The sequence below is a fragment of the Hyalella azteca genome, unplaced genomic scaffold (assembly GCF_000764305.2).
Source record: "Hyalella azteca isolate HAZT.00-mixed unplaced genomic scaffold, Hazt_2.0.2 contig1071, whole genome shotgun sequence".
Lineage (NCBI taxonomy): Eukaryota > Metazoa > Arthropoda > Malacostraca > Amphipoda > Hyalellidae > Hyalella > Hyalella azteca.
The window spans coordinates 169,866-188,120 of record NW_025931403.1 but is presented as its reverse complement, the minus strand read 5'-3'; the positions used below and the strand labels follow the sequence as shown (position 1 = coordinate 188,120).

Below are 18,255 nucleotides of genomic sequence, written 5' to 3'. Positions count from 1 at the left end.
CAAAAGAATCTCGGAGGTTAAGTTCAAATCCAGCGCTGAAATTAAGAATGAATAGTCTGACTAAAAAGAAACGCTATGAGCTGACATATTTCGTGAGTTAACAATTATATTCAATATTCCCAATTTGAATAGCAACAAATATGAACGCGGCAATTTCCCCAAGTCGTAACTACTGACACAACAGAGGACTAAGAGGTGAAATTACATGCATTGACTAACAAGGGCCCTTTACATGCGTCAATTCAATGGTGTTAGCGAGTCTATCACAATTATGACGAGGTCGTCAACACTGCACTCAATGCCACAACTTTCAAGCTCCAAATAGCACGCCACGTTCCCTAATTTCTACTACCTTAACCTACACTTAATCTTTCTAGTTAGCTACTACATTAACAGAAAAATTTCTAATATAACGTTGATCATAAAGAATTCCATGATCAAATTTCAATATATAGTATAATTTGATATGTTATTTTACTGGATATTCTAATGTTATTTCATTTCCATAAACTGAAGATTTGTAAAAAATTCTTATATGCCATGTACGAGTGAACGATACTTCTGTTATCGGATGAACACAATAGCGATGAGATGCAGAACATATTCTCTCACATGTGAAAAATACTTTACCATTGGGGTTTCTCGGTTACTATTAATTCTATATTTCTTTTTATTCAGAAGGTTGAATACCTTAACAAAGAATGCCTAACACGCTATTTACTTCAACGATCTGAACAGGTTGTCAATTTTTATATTCAAGAAATGCTTCCTTGGTACTTTTTTATTTTTTAGTCAACTTAACATTGCAGGTGTGTAGTTAACATTTATTGGTAATGCAACTTGCACCCTGAATTCAGTTAAAATAAATGCTGTAATAGCCATCGGAATATGGCGGATGCGCTCTGAGACACAAAATCAGACAAGATTTGTCTTGGTTGACAGCCAGAGCTGCTCGACAACAGGCTGCATTAAACACCTAAAAGCCTGCCTTCCCTGCTGAATGAAATGAAGTGTGGCTGTGGCTCTGAAAGCGGTTCCCAAAACAAACTATTTCGTACACTACGCACTACCGTGCTGCCCATGAACACCGAATCAGAAGTGTCGATTCGGTCTAATGAACGAGAAGCAGAAAAATATTATATATATATATATAACTTATTCTTGTAAATAGCTATTATCTGTTGTCCTTCGTGTTATTCCCGAGTCCGCGTGGACAGATCGACTTCAAAATTACTTCTTTTAGCACAACAATCGATGCGTTGTTTTTTTTTCGATTTTATGTTGATGTGCTGGTTGGTACGGTAAATATGCATGCAAATTTATTATTTATACGACTGCTGATTATTTGCTTCCCTTCACCGATCATCGTGGATGGTGCAGTTTGAGCTTGAAGTTAAACGCTATGATCGAAGCAATCAGAAGAGCCAATCGGAAGAAGTTTATTCTGGAACATTTCGATTACTTCTAGCATTAAAGAGGCCTCAGACGATGTGGCGCCGTGCGGGCGCAAGTTGAGCAGAGCTCCACCATAACATTGCATAGTTTACTGCACGAACTTTGGATGAGAGACGGCCTATACATTCGCCCCCAGCTTGCACAGTCGTTGAGAAAATTTGTATTATCTTCTATATATTTTATATAAGGTACGACTGTTCTCACATCATGTTGAATTGGAATTCGGCCTCAAGCCCAGTGGCTGCTCTAGTGATCTGATGCATGACAAGAGTTTAGATCTGTGAACAAGGCACGAAAAGGAAAAGAATCGGCGACAGGCCACATCAGGCCTACACTTCAGCGCCGACATCACTATGTTGTGTTATGTTATGTTATTTCTTCCTTACTCCACTGGCAGTGGAGTAATGAAGAAATGCATCAGATCACTAGAACAGCCACTGGGCTTGAGGCCGAATTCCAATTTAAGATGGCTGTAAATATTTTGAACACATTCTAAATAGAAGCGAGATTTGGGCACTTTTCAATGTTGCTGCAATGTTGCTCCTAAACTAGATCACGGTTGATGTAAGCTACAACACCACCGCTCCTCTTAACAAAGGAATTGGTTATACTAAAGTTATTACTGCTATATTGTTATTCATTTATATATTTTCCAATTACTAACTTATAGTTATGCCTTCATCATCAGGCATTACAATTACAGCAACACGTCGCGTAGAACTGACAGTCGTGGTGACTGGTGAAGATCTAAGTGTGTTCTCGAGCATATCTAATTCCTTGGAGTGGAAAGGCCAAAAAAAAACAGACTGTCTAATCACCCGAACAATGTATGAAGGTAGGACTGTAGGAGCTATAAGACAATACAAAACAATGTATAAAGGTAGGAGTTACGATACTATACAAAACAATATATAAAGATTCAAGCTACATCCGTGGANCGGCCACGGACAAAATTCGTGCCACGGACAAAATTCGTGCCACGGACAAAATTCGTGCCACGGATAAAATTCGTTCCACGTAGAACATTCGTGCAACGGAGAATTTTCGTGCCACGGAAATATTCGATCAACGGAGATTATTCGTTCCATTGAGAACATTCGTGCCACGAAGCCTATAGTGGCTGTCTCTTATACACATCTAGATGTGTATAAGAGACAAATATCGAATATCCACGTTAGGTTGATTATTTAGGATAGGTAGAACTTTCGTGTCACGCAGAACTACCAGGCATGATGTACATGAAGGTGCAGTAATGACATTTAAGAAAATACATGCCAGTACGAACGAGTGGCTAGAGTCCAGGATGAAAAATGTTCGCTCAAAGGAATGACGTCAGAGTGACATCACGCGCATAAATCTGTCTCTTATACACATCTAGATGTGTATAAGAGACAGAAGTTTCTCTTCAGCAGTTGACCAAGCTGAGAGGGGCTAGATGACGATGAGGTCTCAGAAGATGGGAAAGTGTATAGTGCTTTTTGCACCGATAAAATGATTCCAATTTCAATTAAATATTGCTTCTTGGCTATCCTGCGTTGCTGTCAAATGACTAGACACGATTTTCAAGTAACTTATCTGAGCAAAGATTGATTTTGATCTGCAAACATTCTTGCGCCCTAAGAGTTACAGCTTCAAAGAAATTGCTTAAGATAGCAATATCTGGGCTAATTTATATTTATTGATTTTAATTACCTGGATTGGCAGCCCCTGCGACGCTCAGCGTAATCTAGAGGTAATTATTGGTAGCTGCAGGGAGCTGCTAGGCTTATTTCCAAGCAAATGCCATGGAACTATATATTCACAGGCAGAAATGTCATGTTAATGATTTCAGCGCTCCAAAGTGTTATAGATTTCTTCTATCTGTATATCGTGCATGAGCTCCAGTGCTTCGACGACTTGTCAATAGTTTGCTTTAGTTTGTGGGCTGTGGTGACTGAACAATTTATTTCATGTTGAGTCGTTCCGAGGAGCCGAAAGAATATTTTCAATAAAATTATTTATTTTGTTATTAAAAAATTTCCATGAAATCCCAACAAGACGATATGGCCTGCTTCAAATGTTCCTTCCCTTTTAAAAAATTCGTAATCCCCCCATGATTAGGAAGTTAAACAGAACCGAGTTAATGTAATGAAAAAAAATAATTTTTATTGCGTGTCCTTGCTTTGGGCGACGAAGCGGATGGATAATTGACAATAATCATAGATGCATCACTGGCTTGTTTCGAGAACGTCTGCAACGCAAAAGGTATAATTGATAAGAAGCGTATAACACATTAAAATTCTGCTGTATGCCACCGGTAGCTGCCGCTTCTGCCAGACGTGTGCCCGTAGGCTCTACGTATGTAAGAGCCTTCGCACTATACAAGCTCCCAAACTCCTTGTCCTCAGCCGCGGCGCTCCTTAAGGAAACCACGGGAAATCAAAATCAATGGCAGTAATGGGCCTTAATAGGACCGAAGCTCTGCCTAGAACTGCGCAGGACATTACCATCGAATTTCAATTGAGCAGTTCATCTTCTAGGCGGCACAGCAGCGCCTCTGGCTGTTCTAGGCGCAAGCGATGCAGCACAGTGCTTAACAACCTTCATATTCTGCACGTTATGCGTTGTGTTTAATTGTCGAAGATTTTATTTTTCTGCACGAAATAGTTATTATTGTTAATAGTTTATTCTGCACGTAAAATCTATGGTGTCAGATAAACGCATTTTATCTGCTTTGAAAAGCCGTAATGGGGACTTACTTAGTTGTTCATACTTTTTATACTAGTTTTTCTCCAGTTTTGAGTTTTTCATAGAACTGAAAACAGTGGGTATTTTATGAGTGCAATATTGTTTACACCTTGCAGGATAAGTTGATGTATAGGAATTCGTACCACACAAACTTGACGACGGATCATTTGTGTTCAATTCATCTTGGTTTCGGTTTCGCTTCGTGTTTCATGTGCATAAATTTCGAATTAAATTATTAAAATTATGTCATGTATGCTTTTCATTTCATAAAAATAATTTGCACTGTGTTCTCTATTATGAATTCACCCCTAAAACTTGAAACGAACTTGATATGCTCTAAGTCAATATTTGTATGTATATACCATCGAGGGTGAGGTGACTTAATTTAAGACTTGGGTCACGCGTGAATATAATAGATAAATAATCACTGTAATACATCAATAATTGCATCCATTTTCAAATATTTGATGCTCATAGTCTCGCCGCCTTGGATCAGATGGATATGAGCAAACATATCGCTGTAATATGAAGATAAAATAACTCAAGGAACAGTCGTTAACATTGTTGCACAGTCTCTGTCCTGGTCTCATCGCTGCCACCGCGGCGACACAATCCGGCGCGGCTTAGTGCAGGATCTGCGTCGCCCATGCAGGCCATCGGGGCGGCAGCGAAACAGCCTAAGGACACTGAATAATATTTGTAAATTCTTAGAGCGGAAGATAAACAGTGAAGTTACATCTGTTTTGAGGTCAACCGTAAGCTGTTTTACCTTGATATAATCTATTTGAATGTTCAATGAAGAAGCCAAACATTACCATGCAAGGCTCCATTAGAGGAACGAATGTAAAGAAAGATGAGGAAGTTTGTTGTGAGTTTTCGGTGACCTGATTTTGGTGCGGTGCGTTGCTTCGACATTGATGCTCCAGGAGGGCGCACAACCTGCAAAAAACATTGACATCAAGCTACCAAATGTGTGCTCCACGTATAATTTATCACTCCTACATACATTGTGAATGTTAGGAGTTCCCACTCGGGATTAGGTACGATGTCTTGTAGGTTATCGAATTTTGCTTGAAATGTATATGCATGCGGTTTCCGATTGTAAGTTCACTGAAAATTAGACATTAAGTTAAAATTTTATTTAACTTAGTTAAATGCGGTCTAGGATGATGAAGATAAAATACGTCTGTGCGCACGAATAAGATATTTTGACCAATTGCTGAACGGCCGAAAGTTCTGGTTCTTATACAAATTCATTCACTTTTAACAGATGGCACAATGAAAAGGAACAAATTCGACTAAAACAAATTAGACCGAATTGGTTTGACGAAGGGTGCGTTTACTCCTGCGGTCCATTCATGCAAAAGAAATAATTTAAGATCACACAACCGACAATAAAATGTGTAATTCACACAAGTCAGGCGTATAACATCATCATGGCCGTTCCACTCATGCCACAACACGGCCTAACACCGGACGTGCACAGCCCGCAGCCGCGGAGACCGCGCCAAATGTTCGCTGCATTTTAAGTTTAGTTTTTATTTTCTGCTCAGAGTTTTTAATCCGACAGGCGAGAGGCCCCACGCTCGTGTGATGTGAACACCGCGCGCAGACGGCCGTGAAAAATTGCGGCGCAAATTTTCTCTTCTGAAGGAAAAGTAGCGCCGCAGAAACGCCTCCATGTGTATTTGGCTCGACTGTACCTTGTACATGTTTCTAGTACATGCCGTGGACGTACATGTCGCGCGACTGTACAGTCTTATAGGACGACTCGTGGATACACACAGTGCGACTTTACATGCTTAAGGCTGTGTCCAGACACCTCATCAAACGAGATATTTCATCATTGACACATTTCATTACTCCAGCAATTCATCATTCGGTTCTTTTATATGCAATATGTTTCATCAATATAGCAATTCATTATTGCACATTTTATCACCATAACATTTCGTCATTAAATAAAGTGCATTTTACAAAAATACGTAAGTACATGCAGGTGCAACTAAGTAGTTAACATACAGAACAATTTGATAGCATATAATGCGCCTTGTGTGTGTGATATCACATAATGTGTGATACATCTAGAGATCACTACATAATCTAGATATCACTACAGCAATGTGCGATATCACATAATGTGTGATACATCTAGAGATCACTACATAATCTAGATATCACTACAGCAATGTGCGATATCACATAATGTGTGATACACGTACCATCGTGGGGTTAAATTCATGGCTGGAATAAGTTTATTTGGTGACAAACACAAAAAGTCCTCCTATATAATTAGGTTACAACTACATACGTATACTTAAATATGACAAATGCACTTCGGGCTTGGATGAAATATTACAATGATGAGATGTGCACTGCTGAATTGCTATAATGATGAAATGTGTCAATTATTAAATGTCTCGGATGATGAGATGTCAGGGAACCGCTTAGGACGGCCACCCTCACACACATGGCACGACTGTACATTATAGGACGGCCACTTCACGGTGCGCGATGATGTAGTTAAAAAGAAATTAATTCGTAATTCATATCGGCAAATCGTTGCACTTTTTGAAGGGGACCATTCCTTGTATAGTTGGACTCATGCTGATATGACATTATTTTCATTCAAATGTGAAATGTACGTGTGAATGTTCAATAATAACTCAACGCTTTTATACGAGGCTATATTATTTGCATTGTCTTTTTGCAGGCAAGTTAGTGACATGCTAAATCTGACCCTGTAAATGCGTCCAGTAAATTTTAAAAGCTTCTTATTTTTTAGTTAGTTTTTTTAAGCAATTAATATGAACTCCTAACTTCCAATTATTCCATAATTACAAAATTATTCATCAAATTATGCTGTCTTATGTGTATGATTTAATTCAGAGACTGGCTCTCTTTGGAACATAGAGTTAACTAAGTCGCTCTGGAGAAATCGGATTCAATTTTTATTCAGAAGTGCTTGAGTGAACTTTGTAGAGCATAATTGTCAGCAAGATAATTCTCTGTAAATGTGCAAGACTGATAAGAAAAAGCGTCGTTATAATTCTTAAACCTGATGTTTGATTGGATGGATGTTTTTCCTATGCTACAATATTCCGTTGAAAAATTTCTTTCCGTTGGAGCTAGTAATATCTTTAAATTAATACATTTCATGTCCCCAGGAATGTTCTCAAAGTTTCCGAGCAAAAATATGACATAGGCATCTAATTCATTGTGTATCGACGATTTCTGATTCCGAATATACGTTCACGAATAGTCAAGAAAAGCATTCTGCAGCGGCGACCATCAAACTGAGATTTCTCTGCGCCCATTATCATTAATTAGACTTCCGAAAAACAAGTGGCTGCGTTTTCGTTTGCTGTGAAGTAATCCCTCTTCGTCGAGCCTCTCTTTATGCTTGCTGTGCAGCACAGTTCTGGGCTTAGACTCAAGTGATGCCCCGTGCCTGGATGCTGTGCAGCACAGCTCTGGGCTTAGACTCAAGTGATGCCCCGTGCCTGGATGCTGTGCAGCACAGCTCTGGGCTTAGACTCAAGTGATGCCCCGTGCCTGGATGCTGTGCAGCACAGCTCTGGGCTTAGACTCAAGTGATGCCCCGTGCCTGGATGCTGTGCAGCACAGCTCTGGGCTTAGACTCAAGTGATGCCCCGTGCCTGGATGCTGTGCAGCACAGCTCTGGGCTTAGACTCAAGTGATGCCCCGTGCCTGGATGCTGTGCAGCACAGCTCTGGGCTTAGACTCAAGTGATGCCCCGTGCCTGGATGCTGTGCAGCACAGCTCTGGGCTTAGACTCAAGTGATGCCCCGTGCCTGGATGCTGTGCAGCACAGCTCTGGGCTTAGACTCAAGTGATGCCCCGTGCCTGGATGCTGTGCAGCACAGCTCTGGGCTTAGACTCAAGTGATGCCCCGTGCCTGGATGCTGTGCAGCACAGCTCTGGGCTTAGACTCAAGTGATGCCCCGTGCCTGGATGCTGTGCAGCACAGCTCTGGGCTTAGACTCAAGTGATGCCCCGTGCCTGGATGCTGTGCAGCACAGCTCTGGGCTTAGACTCAAGTGATGCCCCGTGCCTGGATGCTGTGCAGCACAGCTCTGGGCTTAGACTCAAGTGATGCCCCGTGCCTGGATGCTGTGCAGCACAGCTCTGGGCTTAGACTCAAGTGATGCCCCGTGCCTGGATGCTGTGCAGCACAGCTCTGGGCTTAGACTCAAGTGATGCCCCGTGCCTGGATGCTGTGCAGCACAGCTCTGGGCTTAGACTCAAGTGATGCCCCGTGCCTGGATGCTGTGCAGCACAGCTCTGGGCTTAGACTCAAGTGATGCCCCGTGCCTGGATGCTGTGCAGCACAGCTCTGGGCTTAGACTCAAGTGATGCCCCGTGCCTGGATGCTGTGCAGCACAGCTCTGGGCTTAGACTCAAGTGATGCCCCGTGCCTGGATGCTGTGCAGCACAGCTCTGGGCTTAGACTCAAGTGATGCCCCGTGCCTGGATGCTGTGCAGCACAGCTCTGGGCTTAGACTCAAGTGATGCCCCGTGCCTGGANCCTCTGGAGCGTTGCGTCCTGCGGCCGACGCTCATATGGTGGCGGGGAAGCTGGTACTGCAGAGCTCGGTGGTAGGAGGAGGTTTGTTGAAAGTCGTTCTCATTTTTTCGAGTGAATTAGATTCTTGTTGAAGATTGAAGAAGTCTTGAAGAAGATTGAGAGTGAATGATTTTTTTTCCTTTAAGTAAGATTTTCCAGTCCTCAATATTTAAGCGAAAGCACTCGAAAACGTGTAACTCATATATTCCGCTGTAGAATTAATCATAAATATGAACTCTTTAATCAAATGATGGCAGATATTAGGTGCGATTTATTATTTATTTACTTTAAATATATTATTAATTTATTTCTGTACTCTTTATATAGATCACTTGCTGAATCTCTGGAAAATTATACGTCTGTAATAGAAACATCCACAATTAATTAGAGTAACTATATGCGAGTAGATTTCATCGAGAATGATATTCGAGAATGGCTGTGAGAACGTGGCTACAACATCAGCCGTTCAAGAGCTGCTGCGGTCGGAGCGTAAAGATGACAATTGCGTTCTCGAAAGGTGCTGGTGCTCATATTTGCAGTCTTTTTTTTATTTTTCTTACAGTAAAGTCCATATGGCTTAACGGATCTTGAAGGGATTTCTGATACCGTCTCAGAATACCGATACTAATGAGCATGCGAAGAATGTCACATTAATCTTATCTAAAAAGCCAAACATACGGTGCATAATCACGCGTCATTTGCAGCCCTGTTCAAACGTGGCTACACTGCACTCTGGTTCATACGGCGTGGTTCTGAAAGTAATATATTCTTTGCGGTACAGTGACCATGGTTATTAGCCTCACTGAAGATAGAAAATTTCTAGCGATGACATCTGACACCAGCCTCAGGCTGAGTTTTATACCTCATGGAAGTAGAGTCTCCTAGATCGATGACATATGCAGCGAAGATTTGTTCATCTTCCATTATTATTCTTCATAGTATTTGATCGTATCATCGTATGCACGTCAGCTGCAGCCTTTCAGAAACCTAATACAGATTTCAATGTAGAGTATTATTTATTTAAGAGGTGTGTTTTCAAGCCTGCCATCTCGTTTTGAGAGGTAGTGCATGGCAGGAAATGCTAGTTGCAGAAAGTATAATGAGGGTATGGCGTGTTGTATTACTTGATTAATTCGGTTAGGATTACAAATGAAAGACCTCGAGCCATTATTTGACTGCTGCTGTTATCGTTTCAATAATTTCAGAAGATGAGGTGCCTGCACTTTCATGTTTTCTTCTTGAATTTGTGTTCGCACAAGTAAAGCAAATAAATTATGATCGAAAATAGGAAAGTTTGATTCTCTAATGAGTGGTGAAGATGCAATTTGTTCGGAGCTAACGTATTATAGAGGCACATTTATTGTATTTACTCATTTATTTTTAATTATTTATTTTCGCATTGGTCTTCCTTCCTTTTCACATTGACTCATTATAACCTTCTATTCGACTATAATTATATTTTTGATTGCAGTTATTCTGAGGATCAACAAGAACCTAAGATAAACATTTATTAACTCACACGGCTCCGAAAGGCAGTTCCAACAGCACTGCCGAGCGCCCACCAAGCTGCTGCCTCACTATAGTCTCTCTGCATGGCGCCTAGAGGCTCGCACCTATAAGCTCTTCTGCAATTTGCACAATTAAAATCTCCAATTATAATGTTCCTACTTTTCGTTAAACTTGAAGCTATAGAATTGTTTTACACGCCATAAAAGCAATTACATTTGGTGTCTTAAACAACATCTCAAATGAAATGGAAGAATGTGTAGACCGAATAAACAAAATAATTTTAAATGTGTTCGAGAACCTAAGTGAAGTATATCTTATATCTGATATCTTTTACCTGAATTTAACAATCGAATTCCTCGTCAACATTTCAATGCACAAATCACGTTTTGCGTTTGTGCGACGATAATAAAATGCGAATGATTCATTTGTATTTCTTTTGCCAAGATGCTGAGGATGCGACATTGAATCATGTTAATTATACATTAGTCTTCATACCAACTGAAATTCCCAATCGCTTCTTTAGTCCAACACAATAAATAAGAACTTTTGAATTTTTCAGAAAGCTTGCCCGCTGGTTGTTAATTCTTAGGACTACATTTTTAATTCATTCATTGTCCAAAAGTGAATCAGTCTATACCACAAATATTAAATTGGGAGCAAGTAATTATTTAATTGTAGCCCTAATTTAATCTATTTAGTGCTTGCGCAGCGTGGCGTGGACCTGGAGGAGCAGGCAGAGTGCCAATTACTGGGACGGGTATGACGGGGGACAAGCTCGCTCCTATCATATGGCACTGTCAATTTACCCGTTAGCAGATAGATGACTACCGTTTGAAGCAGAAACCGCCGTCCGTCCATCAAAAGCTTCCACAAATGGCGGCAGCTTCGGTGAAGCGTCCGAATGCGCCTTGAATCGACTATTGGAAACCAACATGAGCGTAAGACTAAACCGAGCCATTGTGTTACCGCACTGGCACAAAAAGATTGACACCCGTGTTACCATACGTGGCAAAAGAAGATTGGGACCCGTGTTACCGCACCAGGAAAAGAAGATAGAGATTCGTGTTACCGCACCAGGTAAAGAAGATTGAGATCCGTGTGACCGCATTGGGAAAAAAAGATTGATATCCGTGTCATCGCACTAGGACAAGATTGAGATCCGTGTGACCGCACCAGGAAAAGAAGATTGAGATCCGTGCCATCGCACTAGGACAAGATTGAGACCCGTGTTGACGCACGCAGGCCAGAAAATTGCGACTCGTGTTACCGCAGGTAAGATAAGATTTGGACGAGTATAACGGCACGTAGGACAAGAAGATAGATTTCCGTGCTATCGCACGTAGGATAGGAAGATTTAGACCCCTGTTATCGCACACAGGACGAGAAGATTGAGACCTGTGTCACTGCACGTAGGACAGAAGGACTAAGACCCGTGTGAGCGCACGTGTTACTGCTCGTAAGCCATAGAGATTGAGACAGGTGTTACAGCACGCAAGTCATGAAGATTGTGACAAGTCTTAAAGCACATAAGTAATGAAGGTTAATTGAGATAAGTGTTATGCACGTAATTCATGAAGATTGAGAACCAAATAATCCAGAACCAAACTAAAACAAACAGTCCAGAATCAAACTAATAATCTGGAGTCTTGTTGTACGCAATTAATGCATTTGGATGAACGCATCGATGTTTTTTCACAGCTGGGTAAATTCAGCGAAATTCTAATGTGCGACTAGCTTGTGGCGCTGCAAAGGCAGGCTTTGAAGAGCATTTAACATTTCGATGCTCGATTTTGTTCGAGCATCCGAGCTTGTATTTTCAAGCAATAAATCATAATTACAGTTGGATACATTACCTGAAATCTTTGAAATGCTGTTTAGTAATTTTTCGATATTTGATATAAATATCTCGTGTTTCTTAACTAAATTTCTATCTTACATCACGATCTTCCAATATCAAAACTTTAATCATCACGAGGGACCTAATAATTCTAATAATAATTAAAGATTTATTTCCAACGTGCATCGGGTAAGCAATCTATAATCAATGAATCCATCGAGGCATCCTGAGCAAGAGGACTCTGAGTTTTAAGTGNCACCGAACGTCAGAGTGCAGGCTCTGAATGTCACGGAGCACCGAACGTCAGAGTGCAGGCTCTGAATGTCACTTCGCAGGCTTTTCATCTTCACGAAGCACTAAGTGTCCAGAAAAGGACTCGGAACGTCACAGTACGGCTTTACACATCACAGTGCTGGCTTTATAAATTATATTACCGGCACTGTACAGTGTACATTGCACTGCCAGTTCTGCATTCACAGTAAGCCTCATCCCAGCTGCAAATGTAGTTAAGGTTGCCATGACGACGTTACATTCGCTCTTCAGGTCGCATACACAATTCCTCATTGTTTATTCAATAAAATCCTGGCTCACGAGATACGTTTGCAATTATTATAAAATGACAGTAAGTCGCTTTTCAAGAACCCACGTTAGAGGAAAATCACAATTTATTTTGCCATGATATTAATTACTCGCCAATACCGATCGTCCTTAGCATTCTCATTTTAATATTTAGTCTTTACCATTTGAAACCTTTTGGGTATTTGATCAGTTTCAAAGAAATTTATAGACCTTTATCGATAAATATTCATTTTTTGGCTCCTCGTAACGGCCTTTTCAGCATACCAACCAAGCGTTAATTTACGAGTTTTATTATTCCTGAAGAAAGCGAAAAAGAATCACGAAACAGTATATAATTTTCCTCTAGTTAATTTTTAGTCTGATCGTGTGGCAACACTTGCAGCGTTGTCACTTGTCCATCAAAAGCAGTCGTGGCCTCTGAAATGTTACTTTGACGCGTGAATACTTAGTTTAACCTTTAGTTGATGATGTTGCTGAAATTAGGTGCCAAGTGGTTGGTGATGTGTCGCGTTCCTCTTGAAGAGAATCTGGTGACTTATGCAGTACTGCTGAACGGTGAAAGTAGTTGGGGCCGTGTAGATATAAAGTTAATTTTTAATTTAGTCAGGGTTTAGGTTTGCTTACTGATGTCATTAAACAGTGAATGTTGTGGGTTGATTATGTTGATATATCCTTAAAATTAAACCGGATTTGTTCGAGCTTGAACCTGGTAAGCTTTTTCTATCCTTGGATTAGTTCTAGCTGAACTCCTACGTGCAAGTGGTCGTCGTCTGGAAACTTGCACCTCACGAGCGGGCATGGTCAAGGCTGCTGTTGGATTAGAAGGCGGTTCGTGAATGTTAATGTGTTCGTAAATGGGCGCCATCGGTGCGTGGGCTGGATTGTCTTCGGGCTTATAGTTAGCATCTTGACTTGTAAAAGAGATAATTCTTAAACCTTTGTGAAAGTCACCAGTTAGAAATGTTTTCACATAGAATGGCTAAACGTATTGCGTGGATATTTGCAGCTCTTTTAACTACTGCATTCGCGATTGTCTTTCCTTCCAACGCTCTTCTTCCAGATTTGACAGGCAGAATTTCCACTTTGCTGACGCGTACTCTACTCTAATATTTGCCAGTAACTACGATGGAGCGCTCGATATATTTAGGGAATGACCTAAATAGTCGGCCTATTGTCAGCTTCGAGAATACAGAGAACTTTTGCATGGCTCGAGCACTTGTCGAGCGCGCGCAGGCCCTGAGAACGCGCAGCTCTACGGACGAAGAGAGCGCCTTTGAGGCGGAGGGCGTCTACCCTGACCAGTACACTGAGGTGCCGCGTGTGGAATTTTTTAAGTCTCTTTCTTTCGGGAAGGAAGTTAAGGAGAAATCTTGTTCGTGCGGAGTTGAGAAGCCCGTAACTGTGAATTTCACCGCTACCGATGACTGGCAGAGTGACCTGATTACTACTACACAACGTTTCTCTCAATTATTTAGCCTTGGGCACCTCAGTGACCTCGTCATCACATTCGCCGACAGCAATGAAGTTATCCGGGTGAGTAGTCGAGATTGGGGATCGTAGTACGAAGTCCGGTTAACGTTAACGGTTAAACGAGCCGTGCTCGTGACCAAAACGATGTAGTGTGGGTCTTTGAGCAGAAGTAACAGCTATCTTATTTCTAGATTGCTCCGTAACTGTGATTACTTCATTGTTGAAGTTGGTGTATATATCCAAATGGCGAATAACAAGGTTTAGTAGAGTAATTCAGAGGTGCATCTGCTGTGATAGATCATTGCTTTGAAACTGTTCAACTATCATAGAATTCAACCATTTACCTGAAAGCATATAGTAAATATCTTTGTAACTGCGAGCCGAAGCTAATTAGCAAATGTTAGAGCCACATATTTTCTCTGATCTGCTGCTGCTTGTAGGCGCACAAGTTGGTGTTGGCGTCTGCATCGTTCGTCTTCGAGCGCATGCTATACACGGACACCAAAGAAGCTTTAACTGGACGAGTGAAGCTCCACTGCAACGTGGAGGGTTTCAAGTGGATCTTGAACAACCTCTACCTCGGCACAAGCGACCTAAAGAATGTCGTCACAGCGATCTTGGTGTTCGACGTCGCTCAACTTTACCAGATCAATGGCATCGCCGCCATGTGCAAAGATGTTAGTATATTTTTCTGGCTAGCTGCCTATTAGGGACAGTTTATTATCATTGAGGTAGGATACCAGTTATCATTGAATAGTTGGATCTATACAAACTAAACTTTATTCTGTCGTGGCACATGACTGATCTAGTCTTGGTTTGGTTTACCAGGTTTGCAGAACATCAAAACTAATAATCATAATTCTTCCCAAGTATCTAAGGTACCAAGTCTCGCTGGAAAATGTATCGGAGGTCTTTAGCGTCGCAAAGACCTACTCGGAGGATGTCTTGATGAACGCCTGCCTGAAAGTAAGTCCTCTGATTGTCCCATCAATTGTATGGCATGGAATATAAAATCTAGATCAATTTTGTACAGATTCTTTAGGCTTTCTGACTGCGTCATTTCATAGCAAAGCAATCATGATGACTTCAATATCCGTCTAGTTGACCTTAAAGCTTAAATCGCAAGCGTTTGCCGCGAGTTAACTTTGACGTGGTTAGGTGTGAAGAATGGAATCGAAGGTTAGGCCTTCTGTTCGACTTTCAGAAGGTGAGCGGCTCGTGGTCAGAAATGATAGACGAACACATCGCCGATATGACGGACGAGCTCTGGCTGTACCTCCTACAGCGCCCTGTTCTTCCCATGCCTGAAGTAAAGCTCTTCGAAGGACTCGTAAAGTGGTAAGCTCGTTAATTATATCTTGCAGAGACCTTGGTGTATTAAAATATCACGCATTATTCTGTAACGGCCCAAAAAAATAATGCAATCGTTGCACATTCGAATTCGTTATGGTCACCAATTGCATTCAGTGGGAAATTATGATTAACGTAGAGTTAATTTTAGCTTCCCTACCTCGTACGCACATTTGTACTAAAACTGTGTTTAACAGGGTCATAGATAATTAAAGCTTTATTTGTACTCGGATACTAACGTCTCTGTTGGTCCTTGCTAAACTGTAATACATTTGGAATTCGTAATTAATTAGGTATATTGTAATTATCTCCCGTTGCTCAGGGCCTCGCATCAACTGGAATACGAAGGCAGTGAAACGTCTCCTTCGAACATCCGTGGTAAAATCGAGCGCTTTTTGCCCCACTTGAGGCTGCTGTCCATTCCTTCCGACACGTTCATAGACCGTGTGGTCCCGACGCAAGTTTTCTCGCCGCAAGAATGCACGAGCATCCTGATGAACCTGAGAGGCGTTTCTTCTAGTCTGCCGTCAAGCGTGCGCTGCAGCAAGGTCCTGCACAGCCGCATTGACATCACCCCTGAGACGCTGCGGTACTGCGTGCTGACTCGCATGAGTGAGGGCAGGAAGTCTCAGCCTGGTACTGTAACAGAAATGATACTCCTGAAGAACTTCACCGTATCCTCGCCCATCCTCCTCCACCAGCTGCACACGCAAGATGGCTCGACTCTGAAGGACGCGCAGATGATCCTCACGGATGCGGATGGACGGCAAGTTGGGATAGCGAAGCCACTGGGTGTCCTGTGGCGCTTCATCACGCCAGTCTTCATGTACGCAAACAAGTCCTACACGGTCTCTATTGACAAGGTCCTCGTGACTAGGTATGCTTATAAGAAAGAGTTCTGCTCGCATGCGAGCGACGTTCAATTTAAAGGCTGTACCGGTGATAACTACATCAAAATAGCCTTTTGGCCGGCGCAAGTCAAGCCTTAAGAATTTGAATTTAATTTTAAATTGAACGCGGTCATTTGACGGAAGTTATTTAAAATGTTTTACTTGAATTTTAAACCAAACGAGTTTTAAGTTATATTCTTGGACGTTTCAACTGCTTGTTGCAATTTACTGTTTTACGATAGGAGTGCTGCGGAGTGTAGAGCGTGACGCTAAAGATGTCATTAGACCAATAACGTATGGACATACTATAAGCATTAACATTCATTTGCCTCATTAGGCCTTGTATACGAGACTAGTTTGGCTAAATTGGTAACTCTATGCCGTTAGGCGCGATCTGTAAAGACTAGATTCATTCAAAACTCGATTTATTTTTAATCTTCGACGTTGCTAAAATGAAGACCGAACAGTAACTATAACAGGAAACATTGTCGAACAGTAACGAACAGTAACTATAACGGCCCCAGTGTTCCTAAGACAATCAGCGAATGGAGCTGCATTTGGCTCCAGTTAGCGTTGGCTATTAACTCGTCAGTGGAGCAATGCCAGCCGTAACCAAAATAATTCTTATAATCACGAGTAGTGTGCACTAGGGGGATAATTTATAAATAGTTGATCCATTGAGTCGGTGAAGTTTGAATTTTCCTTGATTTTTAGGAATTTTGTTGACATGATACTTAATAATCGTGTACATGCTATTTTTTATTAAACTGATGAAAGTTGAACAGTCAGCACTTCTTTTTTCTATCCCTCGCGTATAGTCGGTGCATAGTTTATAGTTCAGGCAAGGAACCAACCGCTTGTTATTATGATGCACGCCCCGCGTCGCCGACAGGAGTGAAGTTCTTGCTCCGAAAATTATCTCGCTATCGTGAAACTCCGAACGCGGAACGCAGGATTTGACCAAACCTGTGCAGCATGTTAATTAAAGCTGTGAATTATGGGGCACTTCCGAATCGAATTTACAAAAACGGCAAAAAAAAGAAATACAATTTTTACACCCGAACCTACAAATATACTAGTGGGTATATATTGAGTAATAGGCCTTTTTTGTTCGCGGATAGGCCGTTTTTTAGGCCTTCTGGCAACCCTGATTGGCAAAGTCCAGGAATAGTAAGGGAGGTTTGAATTTAAAATATGGTGTGTAACCTCGCAGTGTTGGAATGCCGGGTGAATTCAAGTGATTACGTTCTTAATTGATTGATGGTTTTCGTGCAGAATTCATTTGAATTGCATAGAAATGAACTTGTGCTAAAAAATTGATCTTCGATAATGTTTATTCAGATTTGAGATGGTACCGTGAGCTCGTCTACAGTACTCGTTCTCTTGGTGATTAGGACACAACGCCTAAAATGGACGCTCAAGAATGTACAGGTTCTGGGAGTGAATTCGGTGTTTCATCGTAGCGATTTTGCAAATCCTAATTAATTGATAGCTTCAGAGTATCTTGCTGACTTCGGCTTAACAGGGCCTGATTCAGTGTTGAATTAACATTGGCCGGCCTTCAAGAATTCATTCCTAACGCTATGCAACGTATGACGAATTGGTTGAACTATCTTCATCGGCGTTCGAACCGACTTCCGTGCGAGAAAGTTACCGCTGCGAACGGTAGTTCTTGGTGTTCAATTGAAAAAGGGAATTGTTATTTTTCTTTGCAAGTCTTCTGCTAGCTCCATACCCTATGGATTAGACATTTATGCTATACCTCTTAGTACTAGCGCTCTTGATTCAGCCGCAATATTAGTGTAATGTAAAATAATGAATTGGCAGTAGGGTTGCCCGACGGTCTTTAT

At 41.4% G+C, this 18,255-nt stretch overlaps 1 protein-coding gene across 1 annotated transcript; it reads left to right on the top strand.

Moving 5' to 3' along the window:
• Positions 1 to 13,700: 13,700 nt before the first annotated feature.
• LOC108679609 lies at positions 13,701 to 17,193 on the top strand. Its single transcript, XM_018168264.2, has 5 exons — positions 13,701 to 14,228; positions 14,606 to 14,842; positions 15,036 to 15,131; positions 15,370 to 15,503; positions 15,838 to 17,193. The coding sequence occupies exons 1-5, from the start codon at positions 13,821 to 13,823 to the stop codon at positions 16,502 to 16,504; spliced, it is 1,542 nt and encodes a 513-aa protein (XP_018023753.1). The 5' UTR covers positions 13,701 to 13,820; the 3' UTR covers positions 16,505 to 17,193.
• Positions 17,194 to 18,255: the final 1,062 nt, after the last annotated feature.